Raw genomic sequence first — 18761 nt, forward strand, 5'->3', positions numbered from 1 at the left:
GGATTGAGAAGAAACAATCTTTGCGGTCAATAACTACCTTGGTAAAACCTTCAGGGATGGCTACAGGCGAGGGAAGACCAGGTTGCATTGCCCCCATGGGGATCATAGTTTTATTAACTGCTCTGAGGTCATGTAAAAGTCGCCAGTTACCTGAGCGTTTTCGGATGACAAAAATGGGAGTGTTCCAGGGGGACACAGAAGGTTCGATGTGTCCTGCATCTAATTGTTCCTGCACTAATCTAAAGGCTGCATCCAATTTAGCCTTAGGAAGGGGCCACTGGTCAATCCAGACGGGATGGTCGTCTTTCCATGATATTTTTTCCGCCTGTAGTGCAGGGGGACCAGTGGCCCTTATAAAAAATGGTTTTCAAACCCTAATCCCAAGCGCCCTGTTTTTCCTGTAATTTGCAAAGGGAGCGGTTGGCCTTGCTTTTCTTTTCCAAGGCCTTGTCCAGGGAGAAATCCTTGAGCAAGCATCTGGCTGGTTACTGTAAAATTAGGGCTGAACATAATGACTCCCATTTGGGAGAGAATGTCTCTTCCCCAGAGATTAACAGGGAGGCCAGGGAATACATAGGGTCAAACAGTACCTACATTTCCTTCCTCATCTTTCCAGGGGAGCCATTGAGAACTTTATAGGGCATTTTGAAATTGTCCTATTCCTTGTAGGTGGGTCATAGAGGGCTGAAGGGGCCAGGAGGGCGGCCAACTTTCTTTGGAGAGGACTGTGGAGTCCGCCCCAGAATCTAGTATGCCGGAAAAGATCCGGCCCTGAATGGTCAATTTAAGTGTAGGGCGTTCCTGTGAAATGGTTTGAGCCCAATAAACATCTGAAGACCCTGGGTTGGAAGCTCCCCTCCTTTGTGTAACTATTGGATATTGGGTTTGCAGAGGGAGCGGGAGTGCTTGGGCAAGGCGTTGTCCTTTCTGAATAGTGATGGGGTTATTAAGAGCAGACACGATTATTCTAATTTCTCCAGTATAATCATTGTCTACAAGAGAGGGGTGGATGATAAGGTCGCCCAAGGTGGAGGAGGCGCGGCCAATTATAAGAAAAAGGAATCCCTGAGTGGGGGGCCATAGATGTCAGTGGGGATCATACTGGGACCATCCTCCGGGTTTAATATTTTACAGGAGGAGGAACACAAGTCCACCCCTGCGCTCCCTGTGGTGGCTCTGCATAATGGCAGGCAGGCAAGCTCTTCCCCGAGGCTTGCAGGTTGGGGGTTGTTTGAGGGGCCCGGGGCTGGCCCCTCTTGGCGTTTCCCGGGTTGGCCTTCAGCGTTGGTGGTGGATCAACAGGTGTTGGCCCAGTGCTTTCCTTTCCTACATCTGGGGCAGAGGGTCTGTGGTTGATTAGGTCTTTGGTAAAAACCTCCTGTGTTGGTGTTGGTAATTGGGCATTGGCGGGCAAAGTGGCCTTCCTGGCCACACCTAAAACAGGTCTTAGATTGGTCAGAGTGCTGAAGGGCTGCCCCAACAGCTAAATGAACTACCTGCGACATTTTTTATGTAAGGGGGTCTATGTCTCTACAGAGTCTTATCATTTCATCTAAGGTTTTGTCTCTCCATTTTCCCCATAAAATGGAACGGCAAGCGGCATTGGCATTCTCGTAGGCTAAGCGTCTAACAAGCTGGTCATCAGCCGCTTCCTGCCCTAGGGTCCTCTCTGTGGCTTCCAGGAGCCTGCTCACGTATTCTGAGAATTCCTCCTGGTTTCCTTGGACGATTTTATTGAGGGGTGCAAAAGGGGAGCCAGTGTTGAGAAGGGCCCACCAGGCAGAAATGGCAGCACTAGCTGTCTGAGCGAGCAGTCTGATCGGGAGACAGCACTGCCGGGTTTCACTAGCATACTTGCCCTGCCCTGTGAGTTTTTCGTATGACCACTTTGCAGTAGCATGCTCTGAGGCCTTGAGATTGGCCATGGCAGTAGTTTGACAGTGGTCAAAAAAGTCAGCCTTCCAGGTGAGGAACTGTCCCCGTGTAAGTACTGCCTGGACGACTCTGAGCCATTCAGAGGGTAAAAGATATCCCCCACGAGATATGGCTTCCAGTGCAGAGAGAGTGAAGGGGGCATTAGGCCCGTAAGCCTTAACGGCTGCATGTCAGTCTTTCAGTGTCTTGAAATGGATTTTTCTGTATTCCTGTTATTTTTGCCTCCCTCGGCTATCTGCTTCTTCTCCCTCATCCTCCCCTTTCTCGTCTTCCTTTTCCTCTTCCTCCTCACTATGAGAGGACTCGGGGGGGCTCAATATCCCCTGTACCTGGATTACTATCATCTTGGCGTGATCTTGTCATGACAGGGAATGCCATCTGTTTTTTATAATTCGTGGCAGCTCCTGCCTTAGAGTGTCTCTGTTTTGTTTTGCTTTCACTTCTGGTTTTCGAATTAAACTGGTTTTTTAAGAGGGGGATTTTAAGGGACCTTTGTAATGAATCCTGTAGGGCAGACAACTCACCGGAGAGCTGCGCATATTGTGTTTGGAGGTCTAAAACCTCACGGAGTTCTTTTACTTGCGTGGATAGTTGCTCCCGTGCCTTAGTGAGTGTGGTCATATTAGGCCCCAGGGGCAGGAAGGCAGGGGCAGTTAGGTATGGAGGGGGAGTGGAGGCTAGGGGCCAGTCTGGGTTATTATATCTAGCGGCTTCTTCCTCAAGTTCTGCCTCATCGCCTGGGTCTAGAGGTTCTGAATCTGGGTCCGTCTCTGGACCAGACCGGAGATTCTTATTTCTTGTAAACACTGGGCAGGTTATGGGCTCCTCTGCTGGTGTTATCTCAGAAGGGAGAGGAGGATAGAGGGATTTGCTTGGGGGGATTTCAATAGCTGCTGAGGGAGATCTAGATGGAGTTTTAGGGGGTTTCGCTTCCTCTTCTTTCAAAGACTTTATAGAGGCTGTACGCGAAAGAGGACGGAGGCAGGACTCTGCAACTGAAAGAAGCTGTTGTTTTGTGGGGTCCCCGGTGGCGCTTTCCACTATGTCTCTTATAAGACCCCAGTAAGAAAGGGCTGTAACAGGGATGGCATCGGGTCCTTCTATTTTCAATTTCTGATTAAGATCTCTTCCTACTTTCTGCCATTTGCCTGGGTGGATCTCAGGTCCCGTTACCAGAAACCACGGGCATACTTCATCTATAAAAAGGAAGAATCTAACAAGATCCTTTTTCTTTACTTTAACTCCCCTGTCCTTAAGTGCCAGTTTGAGGTCCTGTATAAAGACCTGTTCTTTAGACAGCTTGGAACCCATGAGAAAGGAATGAGGCAGACATCAGTTACCTGTTCGTGGGGCTCTCCGGAGCGATCAGAGGGGGTCATGACGATTCTTCTTCACAGGGTCTGCCTGGCGAGAGTCCGTGCCTCGGGCCCCACGTTGGGCGCCACTTACCCTGACCCGCGGGACAGCAAAGTGGGGTGTCGAGGAGGACCCAGCCTGAAAAGGAATGGGTGAGAATAAGGAGAGTGAGACCCAAGGGTGGTGGATAAGGTCTGAGTTTATTGAGAAAAAGTACATGCTTATATACTGTAGAGAAGGAACAAGGAAGTTAGCTTAGGGGTGGAGTTGGTATGCCTTGACCTGAGAGAAGGGATATTCTGCAGTCAGGTTGTTCTTGATAACGGAGAGTGAGGCCCCTTTCCTGGAATTTGTTTGTTCGTTTATCTTGGCCCTTGGTATGCCTGGAATTTGTTTGCTCGTTTTATCTTATCTTAGTTTCTGACATGGGGCTTCTTGGCCCCTGGTATGTCTGGAATTTGTTTTGTTCCTTTTATATTATCTTAGTTTCTGACATGGGGCTTCTTGGCCCCTGGCAAAAAATACATATGGATCATATATAAATATGAAAGATCATATATGCACAGAAATCTGTAATCTCCTCATAAGAAGAACAGATTATTCTTTGTCAAGGATAGGGTAGGCTTGGTACTTCTGTGATTCAGGGAGGAGGCTCTGTTTTAAAACCTGGGCCTGAGAAAGGAGTCCATGATTGCTACAGAGAGAGAAAGATAATTGTAGATTCTATTTCATGGACATGCTGGAAATCTGAGGGACTGAGAGAAAATGCATGTGATTGTAGGCAACACTACATGTGACAAAAGTACTCCAAGCCTTCAAGTAAGTCTGAGTTTGGAAGAGTATATTTGCTTATGTACGTTTGTGTGTAGATATGTGTATGTTGTGAGAGAGGATGTGGGAAAATGTGGAGGAGGGTAGGCAAGAGACAATATATATGACTGAGAAAGGATCTTCAGTAACTCAGCCAGAATGGAGCCCAGGGTAGTGTGCTCTATCTACTGAGCTGCTCCACTTTTGCATCACATTTCTTGATTTCAATGAATGTTCAGAAGTGATAGAAGAAATTGGATTTAGTTGTCTTGATTTGATAGCCCAATGCTAACTCAATGCTTGGTGAAAGTAGTAATATTTCCAATCTTCCTCCTTAGTAATTCTAACTATAAACAATGCAAAGGCAATATCAATATACCCATTGGACTCTGGCGAGAATCTTACCAGCAATGATCAAAAGAGAAATACCCCTGTGATTGTCACAGGATAATCTATTCCCTTTACCTGTATAGAGATGGAGGACGGAGGCATTTTTGAATTCTTGGGGGATAACCTCTTCATGCCATATAACCTGGAAAATTTCAGACAGCTTTTGGATGAATAATGGCTCCACTACCTTGTAGATTCTTGTGAAATACAATCAGCTCCAGGTGCTTTGCCACTTTAAAGGATCCTAATGGATCTTTATTCAATTGGCATTTCAATTAGGGACAGATTGAATTTAACTTGAGGCAAATGATCAGTCGATGAAGGTCAGTTAAGAACATTATTGAAGTACTCAGTCCATCTCTCTAAGATTATGTCTATAGCATTGATCATTGTTGATCTATTAGCACTGAGTAGTTGAGATGCACCATAGCTCTTTGGTCCATAAATAGCCTTCAGGACACCAAAAATTTCTTTGGTTTGTTACTATCTGCGTGAAATTGAATTTCATTTGCCAACTTACTGAGCAAAGAGTTTTGCATCTCCCTAAATTTCACCCAAAGTGCAAAAAAAAACCTGTGCATACCCTCTGATCTAGCAATGCCACTATTGGACCAAATAAAATATCATAAGAAATGGAAATGGACCTACATAAAAAAAATTCAGATAAAAAAAACAAACCAAAACAAACAAATAAAAAAACTCTACACAATCTGAATGAATACAATGCTCCTTAAAAAAAAAAATTCTCTTTTGTTGGAGAGTTTGTGGGCAGATTCAGGCATTAATTCATTGTTAGTGGGGTTGTGAACTTATCCAACAATTCTGGAGAGCAATATGAAGCTATGTCCATATAACATTAAAACTGATCATACTCTTTGACTGAGCAGTTTCAATTGGGAAAGTTACACATGTTACAAAATATTCATAGCAGATCTTTGTGTTGTATCAGTTGGAAATTGAGGGGATGTCCATCAATTGGGCAATTGCTGAACAATTTATTGTACATGAATGCTTATAGAATAACTAAGAAACCACAAATGGTCAGACTCTAGAGAAGCTTGGAATGAATTACGGAATCTGATGCTGATTGAAGGGAGCAGAATCAAAAGAACATTGCACACATTAAAAACAACCTTGTGAGCTCATGAAACTTGATGTATGCCACTGCCCTCAGCAGTTCAGAGAGCTAGCTAGGTCAGCCCTAATAGACCAGCAATGGGCAATGTTATCCCCAACCAAAGGACAAACAAAATAGCAATGAAAACCAAAAATCCTTTCAGAATCTGATGTCCACCAAAATCACTTTTTTAAATAAAATTTCTCTTATGTTTGCTTTCCCTTAATTCTAATTCTTCAAACTGATAATAATTAATCTGTAAATGTTTCAAACACAAATGTATATGTAAAATGCTCACTTAAATGTTCTCAGCTGAGAGAAGGAGGTTGGGAAGGGAGGATGGAAGGTAATTAGGAACTTTAAAATATGCACATGCATATTGATGAATATTGAAAAACTTTCATCACATGTTTCTTGAAAAATAAAATATCAATTTTAAAAATGGATGAGAGATAAAAGAAGAAAGAAAAAGTAAGGGAGAAGGATCAAGAATTTGGTGTGATTATGTTTTCAGGCACTATTCAACTTAATTCACAATAAAAATGCCAAATATGCTTCCTGAACAAATTAGAAATGAAAAGTTTGATAATAAAGTCAGTAAGCAGGGAAAAATAGGAAAAGGAATAGCAAATTTGACTCTAAAGTTTGCATTTATATTCTTGGGATAACAAGCATTGTTGGTAATGGAGGAATGTTTTCTCATAGTTCAGTTTTTTTGGGGGGGGGAGTAATAAAGGATGAACTAATTGAAAAGGAAAACACATAACAGTAATTTGGACAAATTTTTACCAGGACAAACCAGTAGAGGATCTCAAGTTTGGGGTACAACAAAGTAAAGAGGCTTTCTTTTTTTTTCTTTTGTAATTCATTAATAGCTTCTTTTTTGAAAATTAATTTATTTTTGAATTTACCATTTTTCTCTAATCTCACTTCCTTCCCTTCATTCCCCACACTCCCAAAGACAGTCTATTAGTATTTATATTGCTTCCATGCTATACATTGATCTAAATTGATTGTGTTGAGAGAAATCATATCTTTAAGGAAAAAAATAAAATATGAATAAACAAAATTACATAAGATAAGTTTTATTTTTAAATTAAAGGTAATAGTCTTTGGTCTTTGTTCAAACTCTACAGTTTGGGCTTTTTTTTTTTTTTTTTTTATTAGGTTTTTGCAAGGCAAACAGGGTTAAGTGGCTTGCCAAGGCCACACAGCTAGGTAATTATTAAGTGTCTGAGACAGGATTTCAACTCAGGTACTCCTGACTCCAATCCACTACACCACCTAGCTGCCCCTTCCAGTTCTTTTTCTGGATACGGATGGTATTCTCCATTGCAGATACCCTAAAATTGTTCCTGATTGTTGTATTTATGAAATGAGCGAATCCATTAATGTTGCTCATCGCCCCCATGTTGCTGTTAGGGTATACAATGTTCTTCTGGTTGTATTCATTTTTCTCAACATTAGATCATGAAAATCCTTTCAGGCTTCTCTGAATTCCCATCCCTCCTGGTTTCTAATAGAACAACAATCTTCCTTACATACACATACAATAATTTGTTCAGCCACTCTCGAATTGTTGGACATTCACTCAGTTTCCAATTCTTTGTCACCATGAAAAGGGTTGTTATGAATATTTTTGTACAAAGGAGGTTTTTACCCTTTTTCATGACCTCTGTAGGGTATAGACACTATAGTGGTATTGCTGGATCAAAGGATATATACATTTTTATTGCCTTTTGGGCATAATTTCTAATTTCTCTCCAGAAAATTTGGATGAGTTCACAGCTCCACCAACAATGTATAGGTGTCCCAGATTTCCTACATCCCTTCCAACACTGATAATTGTCCTTTCTTGTCATACTGGCCAGTCTGAGAGGTGTGAAATGGTACCTCATAGATGCTTCAATCTTCATTTCTCTAATAATTAAATATTTAGAGCAATTTTTCATATGACTATGGATCACTTTGATTTCCTCATCTATAAATTGCCTCTACATATCCTTTGATCATTTGTCAATTGGGGAATGGCTTGTTTTTTATAAATTTGACTCAGTTCTCTGCATATTTTAGAAATGAGTCCTTTGTCAGAAATACCAGTTGTAATAATAGTTTCCCAATTTACTACATTTCTTTTGATCTTGGTTACAGTGGTTTTGTCATTGCTAAAACTTTAATTTAATGTAATCAAAATCATCTAGCTTCTTTTTAATGTTGTTCTCCTTCACTTCCTTGGTCATAAACTGCTGCCTTTTCCATAGATCTGACAGGTAAACTATTCTTTGATCTCCTAGTTTGCTTAAAATATTACCTTATATGTATTACTAAATCCTGTATCCATTTTGATCTTATCTTAGTATAGAGTGTGAAGTGTTGTTCTAATCCAAGTTTCTGTCATACTAATGCTAATTTTCCCAATAGGTTTTTTTTATCAAAAAGAGTTTTTATCCCAACAGCTGAACTCTGCGTGATACCAGCAGCAAATGAAAATAAATATTGAATTTAATATAGATGTGTCATCCACTTAAAGGTAGCCAAAGTATTTGGCAAAATATGGACCATTTATGGTGCTTCACAAGATGCAATTTTTATTTAGCCAGCATTATTATAGTAACTTCTTGACAAGAACAACTGACAATATATAAGGATTCTGCTAAGCATTATTTATAGTGAAGTATTAATATATCATAATATTATTTAGCAATTCAGTAACATTCTATATTTAATTATAGAAAGTTAACTTAGTTTTTTTAATATTTATTTTTAAATAAAGTTTCACCCCATTTTCCACTATGGATTTTTGTCCAACTAGATGAATATTATAATGTCACTTGTTCTGAGTCTGTCCACATACTCAATTTACTTGGTTTACTTTAAGAAAAATACTTACTATGAATAGTAATTTGTGATTTGGAGGTATTCAATCTATCTACAAAGCAAAATTATGAATCACTTTATTATAAAATGTTCCTAGAAATCTTATATTTTTAATTGTAATATTAGACTTTTGTTCATGGACAAAATTGAAGTACATCATTATTGTGGGCTAAAAGTTGAATGAGGAAAGACATTTTGCTTTTACTGTATCTTTTCATGGTTGATCTATTTCCCATTGTGAAACAAACATAAATAAAAGTACTTTATATATGACATGTGGCATTTCAGGCTCTTGAAACTTAATTTCACCTATTTTATTTTAAATACTATCTATATTTTTGCTTGATCTATTTAACAAAAAGGATGATTAACTAAGGCCATCATAAAAAAGAGACTTTGTGAAATGAATGCAGAAAAACTTTATGAATAGGAACATCTTACTGGATGTAAAAGATACTGTAAAGAGGGACAGTAAGAATGGGAAATATATTATGCATCATTAAATTCATAGTGGAGAGAAACTTTATTAGTGTAATCAATGTGGAAAATTGGATAAAGACTCAATACAATGCATGTGAAAAAGACCAGTCACAGACACCTTTTTTTCTCAGAAAGTTTTTATTGGGGGAGGGGGATTATTTCACTGTATTGAAAATGGGAAAATTTTCAAAAAACAAACCATTATGAACTTTAAATCATTGAACTCTAGAATTAAGAGTTAGAAAACACTTAGAAACATTTAGTTCATTTCTTTTATTTTACAGGAATTGAGGCACAGGGAATCAAAATGACTTGCCTACAATAGTATATGGGATAATTAGAAGATGGGAAATGAAATTTCCAATGCAAACTTAGAATATCTGTACTAGATAGAAATCATTAACTCTTCTGAATGTGAGGAAGCCTTCAATTTCAGTTTATGATTTTCCTTCACATCTGAGAAAATATGGGAGAGAAGTGAAAGTAATTTAATGTCCATGTGAAAATGCTATTTTAATAATAATTTTTCCCACCTATCAAAGATTTCAACCTGGTAGTTATTTGTAGGATTGTGATTGGATTAGAAAAGTTTTGAATAGAATTTTTAAGTTACAGACAAGAGTCAAGGGGCAGCTAGGTGGTACAGTGGATAGAGCACAGGCCCTGGAGTCAGGAGTACCTGAGATTAAATCCAGCCTCAGACACTTAATAATACTTAGCTGTGTGGCCTTGGGGAAGTCACTTAATCCTATTGCCTTTCAAGCCAAAAACAACAACAAAAAGACAAGAGGCAGGATAATTACTTAATTTTTAATTCATCTACATTGCTCATTTTAGAGGTAAAATTTCCATGTTCATCTAGGTTTCTTTTTTTTTTTATAATGTTCATTTCCAGCATGGAAGACTCACTTTTGGAAATGCAAAAAGCATCATCTAGGTACTTAATAAATGATAATCAAATTTCATTGGACTGCAGTATTCATTTTTAAGAACACAAAAATTTCATTTACAGTAGCAAATAATAAAGTAATTAATTCAGACAGGGATTTTAGTTCTCCAAAGTAATTTCCAAAAGATTCTCAACTTACACCAAATCCTTAATTTATTCCCAGCAACAGATATTCTCACTTTCAAAGAAAGAGTTAAAATGTAGAAGATGCAACTATTCATTTTATTGTTACCCTAGTAAACCCCTTGGCCAAAAATCAGGATTACATTGTAGATTATTCTTGATCTATTGATTTGAAAATGAAGATTCTTCTGAGAAAAGATTTTATTTGATTTTATGCAATTTGTATTCATAATTCTTACAAAATTAATTTCAACAGATCAAAACATAAATACATTTCAGTGAAAGTGAAAAAGATCTCTCTTTGTTCCATTCTACAGTTGTGCCTAGTTGTGAAACTGGGTAAATTATAATGCTACTTTGAAAAGACTTTCCTTTTTATTATCAAGTTCCTCCAATTAGCCAACAACAGAGACCTTGAACTTTTTCTTCCAATCTTTCAGCACATTTTTATCATATTGATCCCTTGAGTAATTGACTGGATGAGAGAAATGTCTTGTATTTTCTAATTCAGGATAGTCACTCCTGATTAGTTTTCACACTGAAATGTATCCTACATTGCTTTCTTTTTTGTTGATACCATCATTTTCTCTTAAATATAGGACACAAACAATAAGATAATTTTAATTTTTCTTTTTTAATTTTATTCAGAAACTTCAGTCCAGAAATCATGACTTTCCTTAGAAAAGTTAGAAGTCACCATGTGCTACAATCATCTCTTTGAGACATAATTCAGACAGTTTTCTCAGGATAAAGTGATTTTGCAGTCTTATTTTTTATAGCAGCATCAGTAATGAATATTTTTAGGCATGCAGGATTCTTGAGTTGCCAAGGGTCACATAGCTAGCTAGTAAATGACTGAAGACAAATTTGAACTCAGGTCCAATTAACTTCAGTGCCCAATCTACTGCTCTTCTAGCATCCCAAGTATTGAATCTTGATTCCCTGTAACTCCATCATTCTGAAATGTCCCCAGTTTGGATATTAAAATGTAAAGCATGGCTCTAGTTTGGTTCCAAAATGTTTATGTGGAAATATCACTGTTCTTTCTCTGTATAATAAACTTTAGAATAATCTATTCCTTTTTTTCTTTTCTCTGCTTTCAGTGAATTACTTTTCCTTATGCTCAATTTCTCTTTGAGAATTCATAGCCTCATCCATGTCTGTGTTTTTTTGTTCTTCCATTTTTAGGGAGATAGCAAGGCACAGTGGAAAAAGTAGTATATCTGGACTTAGAAAACATGTGAAATACAGGTTCAATGAGATTATATAAGAATTACCTGGACTCCTTGCCGTCTCTTATTCATTCTAGAAAAAAAAATTAAATTTCAATACCAAAAAACAAAATATCCAAAAGAAAAGTAGATGTTGCTGCTTAGTCATTTTAATCAAGTATGACACTTTTTGATTTACTTTGGGGTTTTCTTGGTAAAGACACAGTACTGATATGTCATTTACATTATGTAGACAATGTTGATTATTGTTGTATTCTGCATAAAAATAAAAATTCAACTTGTTACTTAAAAAAACAAGAAAGGATCCAACTGACCTTCAGGAGCAACCAGCAGAAGCTTAAAGTGGAAATGAATCCAGTCTTGTTCTAAGGAACCAGACAAGTCTATGTGAATTTGAAGTGGAAAGAAGACCCTATGATTCATATCTGGCATGGAGTTCTTATTTATTTTTTTCATAAGCAATGCTGCCAAACACATTAGAATAAATGATGGTATTATTTAGAATTTTTGAATATGATTCAAAATGATGCTAATGGAAATGATATAAATAACATCATAGATAACTATAAGACTTGCCTTCTTTTTTTGTGGGCAATCAGGTTCTTTGCCTGGGGTACAACAGTTAGTTAAGATTTGAACTCAGGTCTTCCTGACCATTCCTAGAGCTCTATCCACTGCACCACCTAGCTGCCTATAACTCTAGGGACTTTCTTTTCATTGAGATCTTTGATTCATCTGTAACTATCCTGCTATAAAGAACAATTTATAATCCCAGAATCTCACCAGTAAAATAATAGCGTAATGACGTTTTTCCTTGTTGGATAAATTAGGTCCAAAAAATTACATTAGAATGATAATTTATTCTACATTACTTAGCAAAAGCTTTCTACTCATTACTAATCTTATAGATGCTTTTATCTGCTTATTCCGTAGACTGTATATAATGGGGTTCAAAAATGGAGGCACTATAGAATAGGATATTGAAAGGATTATGTCTTTAATGGACCCAGATTGTGAACTTGGCTGAAGGTACACAAAGCCAATTGATAAAAGGAACAAAGAAACCACTATAATATGGGGCAGGCAAGTATAGAATGCTTTTCTTTGGTCTTCTATCACTGGAAATCTAAGCACAGTGGAAAATATTCTAATGTAGGAAGCAATGATGAAGCCAAAGCAGCCTAATCCAACCACCAGAATAGTAATAAATAAAGATAGCATGTTGCTGAATGTTTCTGAGCAAGAAATCTTGAGTAAAGAGGGGATATCACAGAAGAACTGATGGATGACATTGGATTGGCAGAAAGACAATCGAAATGTGTAACCAGTATGGAAACCTGAATAAAAAAGGCCAGTGACCAAGCATGTGAGTGTCATCTTCATGCAGACACTGGGATGCATAATCACTGTGTAGTGAAGTGGGTGGCAGATGGCAACATAGCGATCACGGGCCATGACGGTGAGCAAAGTTAATTCAAAATATGCCAAGAATACAAGCAGAAATATCTGAGCTGCACATCCAGAAACTGAAATAACTCTGTTGTTCAGAAGAGAGTTAATGGATGCTAGAGGAACTGTGACTGATATGTAGCAGGCATCGACAATGGACAAATTCCTAAGGAAAAAGTACATGGGGGTGTGGAGTCTCCTGTCAAAAATGGTGATGATGACAATGAGGAGATTCCCCATCAAACCTGATAAGTAAAGTAGAAAGAAAAGCAAAGAATATAAGATCTTCAGTGCTTGAGTGTCAGGAAATCCCAGAAGTAGAAACTCAGTCACGATGGTGGTAATGTTAGACATTTTCAGATTCACTAAATGACCTAGGAAGTGAAATTATATAGGTGATCAGTCAGAGATTATGAGGGATATATTGTGGATAAAGTGGAACAGTCATTATTCCATTTTTTATCATTACTTCCTAATATGTGAAACCTATGATTTCTTGGCTATTTGACTCTGGTCAGTTCAGTTGCTTATCAAGAAAAAGTTCTCAAAGTGTTTTATGAGAGGTATAGATTTTCACTAGTAAAGAATATTTCTATATCTTGGAATTCCATCTCTTTTAAACACAGATGCTTAAAGCTAATAATGTATTGATTATCTGTCAATAAATACATCAGTACAGATAATCTGAGGCCAGAAGCCACCAATGAAATTGATCATCTTTAAGTATTAAGTTGCCTCTCACTGTATTCCTTTCCCATCAATATGTTATCTTCTTGAATATCCATAAACAAAATAGAAGAGAAAGTCAGAAATTTAAAAAAAAACTTGTTATTAAAAAATCTGTTGTTTATTTTTGCTACAGTACTGCTAGGAGCTGTAATACTTTTTTCTTCCTTCCACTGTTCTCTATATACTTATCCAAGGACTGAAAGTTGCAAGTGAAAGGTGGCAATACATATAGCAATGTATTTCCCCTATACAGGGATAGGAGGAGGGTGAAGTCTGTTAATTTGGCCTGTTATTCTCTCTGATGCTCACAATAATATCTATTCAGCTTTTATCATCCTCTTCACTGATTCTGCTGATCTTATCACTTTGATTTCCTTCCATTCAGGCTCATAAGGCAAAGAAAATGAGTTACCTATCTCTCCCTATTGTCTCCTATGGAATGGCATTCAAGGGAGGCAATTGTCCTGATAAAAGACAAGAAAAAAGAAAAAGGAAGGAAGGAAGAAAGGAAGGAAGGAAGGAAGGAAGGGTAATGAGTCATTGTATCTTACCTTAATAAGACAACAAATTTTCTTGCTATTAATTTCTCCTGTCTGAATTTCACAAAGATTTGCTGAATTCTTTTTTTCCTTGGAAAAGACCTCCAGAAAACACTCAACTCAGCTTGTATTGGGAGAAAAATATAAAGATTCCATTGTTATCTGGCCATCACAATTCGACTGCCCACTATCAGGGAGCATATTTTCCCTCAATCTTCCCAGTGATATTTGTAGTTGAAATTGGCCAGTATGTTTGAGAGGATGGCTCTATAGACCAACTTCACACTTGGTAGCATTTCTTTGGGGACATTGTCCCTGCACTTCAGTAAAATACAGAGAAGCAGAGATCATTGTAGTGCTGCAACATTCTAATTAGTCCTCTCAGAAGGATTGGTTTGGAGTTTGAGAAATGTTAATTAATGTGCATGTGTATGAATACTTACTATGACTACATGATTCATTATCTCTTAGGTTCCTTCAAAGGAATCACATAAGCCCTCTTCATGCATTTTTCAAAGGGTAGAAGAGGAAAAATTCAAGTTTCCAGAGAAGTGATTTGGTTTATAAACTCAATTGATACAAATTTATTGAAGTCTATGATTATTGATTTGATCAACATAAAGGAAAGAACATTTCAAAAATTTTGTATAAAATTTTTCAAAATACATTTTATTTTATGCAATAATCCCTTATCACACGTTTGCCTTGCTTTACAGAGAAAAACTAGTTAGGGAAACCCACCAATAAAGTAATGGTATCTGACACATTAGGAAACTTTTCAAAATCACAGTTCCCCAAATTTCTCCAAAGAAAAAAGTGGTGTGTTCCACTTTGGTTCTCTAGTACCTAATTTTGTTCTGTATTTCTCATTTGATCTTAGAGTAAATGAATATTTCCATGATTTATAATTGTGATTTACTGTTACATCAATCTCAACCTATGCCAACACCCTATATCTAAACTCCCTCGAATTAACAGGAAGGTAGCACAGTGGATAGAGCACTGAACCAACAGTCAGGAACACTGAGTTCAAATCTGTCCTTAAGCACTTGATACTGACTTATTGCATGACCTTGGTCAAATCACTTAATACTGATTCTCTTGCATCTAGGGTCATCTCCAGTTCTCCTTATCTATATCCTATCACTGGACACAGATGATTCTTTTTTAAAAATCTGATATTTTATTTTTCAATTATGTTTTATGAAAGTTTTTCAACATTTATTAACATGCATATGCATATTTTAAGTTACATAATTTTCTTCTACCCTCCCTACCCACCACTCTCCCCATCAGTGGCAAAGTCATATGAATAGTGGACATACACATTTGTATTTAACATGTTTACAGATTAGTCAATCAAATTTTGTAGGGGTTTTTTGTTTTGTTTTATTTTGTTTTCTTCTTCTTCTGGATGGGGATAGCATTGTCCATTGCTAGTCTCCTACAGTTGCCCTAACTCTCGGGACTATTGAGTAGGGCTGCATTCATCAAGGTTGATCAACTCACAATGTTGTCAATGTGAACAATGCTCCCTTGGTTCTGCTGCCTTCCCTCAGCATCTGATCCTGTAGTTCATAACATACTTCTCTAGAGTCAGACTATTGATGGGTTCTTATCATATTCCATAGAATTCAGATACCATAACTTTTTCAGCCATTCCGCAATTGATGGGCATCCTCAATTTCCAATTCATTGTCACTTTAAAAAGAATCCCTATGAATATTTTGGAACATGTAGGACTTTTCTTATTTTTTATGATTTCTTCTGGATAGGCCTGGCATTAATATTGTTCTGTCAACGGGTGTGATCAGGTTTATTGATATTTGGTCATGGTTCCTTATTGTTTTCTGGAATGACTAGAACAGTTCACAATCCCACCATCAATACATTCATGTACCAATACTCCCACAGCCTCTCTACAAAAATGATCATTTGACTGTTGGTTATTTTAGTCAATGTGATAGGTGTGATGTGCAACTTCATAGTTGTTTTAATTTGCATTTCTCTATTTATTAATGATCTGAATGACTTATCGATTGGGGAATGACTTGTAACTTCATGAATTTTATACAAATCTCTATTTATTTTTGAAATGAAACCTTATATGAATTCCTAGTTGTGAAGATTGTTTCCAAACTTTCTGTTTTCCCTTTAATTTGGGTAGCATTGATTTTATTTGAGCAAAAACTTAAGTTAATATACTAAAAAGCATACATTTTGTAATTTAGAATGCTGCAGTAATTGACTACTGTTTCTATCGAACCTATATCCTAGTCCATCGATCCACTACTCTTATTTCTTTTTTCTTTCTTTTTTTGCAAGGCAATGGGTTAAATGACTTGTCCAAAGTCACACAGCTAGGTAATTATTAAGTGTCTGAAGCTGGCTTTGAACTCAGGTTCTCTTGACTCCAGGCCTGGTGTGCCATCCACTGCACCATCTACCTGCCCCTCACAATTCTATTTCATAACCAGTACTATGAAGTTTTTAAAAAACTTTATTTATTTATTTTCATCCATTTGTACAGTTATATTTCCAAGTTACAAAGTTTGCTTCTGCAAATGTTCGTATGAACAAGATAGAGAAAGAGGAGAGTAAAGAATTTGTTATACAACTAAAAGAGTTGAAAAGAACAAATTAAAGATACTCAATGAAGTATCAAATTAGAAATTCTGAAAATCAGGGAGAGATTAATAAAATTGAAGGCCAGTAAGCATTGATCTAATAAATAAAATTGAGTGTTGTTTTTATGAAAGTAAAAAAAAGATGAAAATTTGGTTAATCTGAATTAAAAAAAAGAAAAAAGATAACCAAATTACCAGTATCATAAATGAAAAGGGTGAACTAACCACCAATGAGGAAGAAATAAAAGGGGTAATTTGGAGCTACTTTCCTGGACTGTACAACAATAATTTAGTAACATGATTGAAATGAATGAATATTTGCAAAAATATGAAATTCCCAGATTAAATAACCCATTTCAGAAAAAGAAATGGAAGAAATCATTAATACACTTCCAAAGAAAATGTCTAGATGAATTTAGAAGTAAATTCTACCAAAAATTTAAGGAACAATTAATTCCTGTTCTTCAAAAATCGTTTTAGAAAAGGAGTGCTGCAAAAATTCTGTTGTGAAAACCAATGTGAACTTGATACCTAAAGCAGGAATAATAAAAAAAAAAATAGAAAATTATTGAGCAATGTCCCTAATAAAGATTGATGCAAAAATTATAAATGAAAATTTCAGTGAAGAGATTAGAGCAAGATCAGATAGGATTTATACCAGGTAGGCAGGGATGATTCAATATTACGAAAACACTCAACATAATGTTCATGTCAATAGCAAAACCAACAGGAATCATGTGATTATCTCAATAGATGTTAAAAAAAAATCATTGACCAAAAAATCTATTCCTTGTAAAAACACTAGAAAGTATAAGGATAAATGGAATTCTCCTTAGAATAATAAGTTTTATTTATATAAGACCATCAAAATAATATATGTAATGGGGCTTTATTTACCATAAGGTAAGGGGTAAATAAGAGTGAACATTATCATCTCTACTATTCAACATAGATTTAGCCAGGTTAATTTTAGCAATAACAGAAGAAAAAGAAATTGGATGAATAAGAATTGACAATGAGGAAGCAAAGCTTTCACTCTTTGCAGATGATATGATGGTATACTTAGAGAACCTTAGAAAATTATCAAAAAAGACTCCTAGAAACAATTTAAATTCAGCAAAGTATCAGGATATTAAAAAACCTACATAAATCATCAACATTTCTATATATGAACATCAAAGCTCAAGAGCAAAGAGAAATTCTGTTTAGCATAACCATAGACAATATTAAATACTTGGGAAACTACTTCCCAAGGCAAACTCAGCAACTATATGAAAACAATTGCAAAGCACTTTTCACACAAATTATGATCTAAACAATTGGAAAAACATGGTTAGGTCCAGCTAATATAATAAAAATAGCAGTTCTATCTATTATTTATTCAAGTGCTATATGAATTAAACTAGCCAATATTTTTTTTTTTTTACCAAGCTAGAAAAAACAGGAAGAAATCCAATTGGAGTAAAATAGGTCAATAATATCAGGGGAACTGATAAAAACATGTAAAGGCGGGTCCCTCACTCTACCAGATCTAAAACTATACCATAAAGTAATAATCATCAATCTGTCTGGTATTGGTTAACTCGCAGCATTTCTATAACAGATCATCTATTGTTCATCAGTCATTATCTTCAGTCTTGTCTGATTCTTCATGATGTCAGAATCTTGACAGAGGTGCTGGAGTGGTTTGCTTTCCCACTCCAGCTTATTTTACAGATTAGAAAAATGATACAAACAAGGTTAAATAAGTTGCCCAGATACACATGGATAGAAGTAGCTTGGGTCAGATTGAAACTCAGAAAGGACACCAGACCCAGCACTCTGTCCATTGGGTAATCTTTGTGCCCCAAATCATCATTATTTTGCTGTTGATGAAAAAAATGTATAAACAGAATTTTCAGATTTTATACAGGCTTACTTTAAAAAATTGTTAGCTTAATGAAATATTCATGTTTGTGTATTTTAAGGTCATTTTATAATGAGAGAGAATCATGGTTCTAGAAAATTATATATAGGTCTCATTCTATTCCAAAGCTCATGTCCCAGTGAGAAGGCTCAACTGACACCTAAGGAAAAATATAGAGAATGAATTAATGTAAGGATTTCAAAATTTAGGAATAAATAATAAAATCACAACAGCTGTTTCCA

At 36.4% G+C, this 18761-nt stretch overlaps 1 protein-coding gene across 1 annotated transcript; it reads right to left on the minus strand.

The window, feature by feature from the left end:
• Positions 1 to 12127: 12127 nt before the first annotated feature.
• On the minus strand, positions 12128 to 13072 carry LOC141509467 (olfactory receptor 14C36-like). The gene has a single exon (XM_074219052.1). It carries the CDS (start codon positions 13070 to 13072, stop codon positions 12128 to 12130), a length of 945 nt encoding a protein of 314 aa, XP_074075153.1.
• Between the last annotated feature and the right edge of the window lie 5689 nt (positions 13073 to 18761).

The sequence above is a fragment of the Macrotis lagotis genome, chromosome 1 (assembly GCF_037893015.1).
Source record: "Macrotis lagotis isolate mMagLag1 chromosome 1, bilby.v1.9.chrom.fasta, whole genome shotgun sequence".
Classification (NCBI taxonomy): domain Eukaryota; kingdom Metazoa; phylum Chordata; class Mammalia; order Peramelemorphia; family Peramelidae; genus Macrotis; species Macrotis lagotis.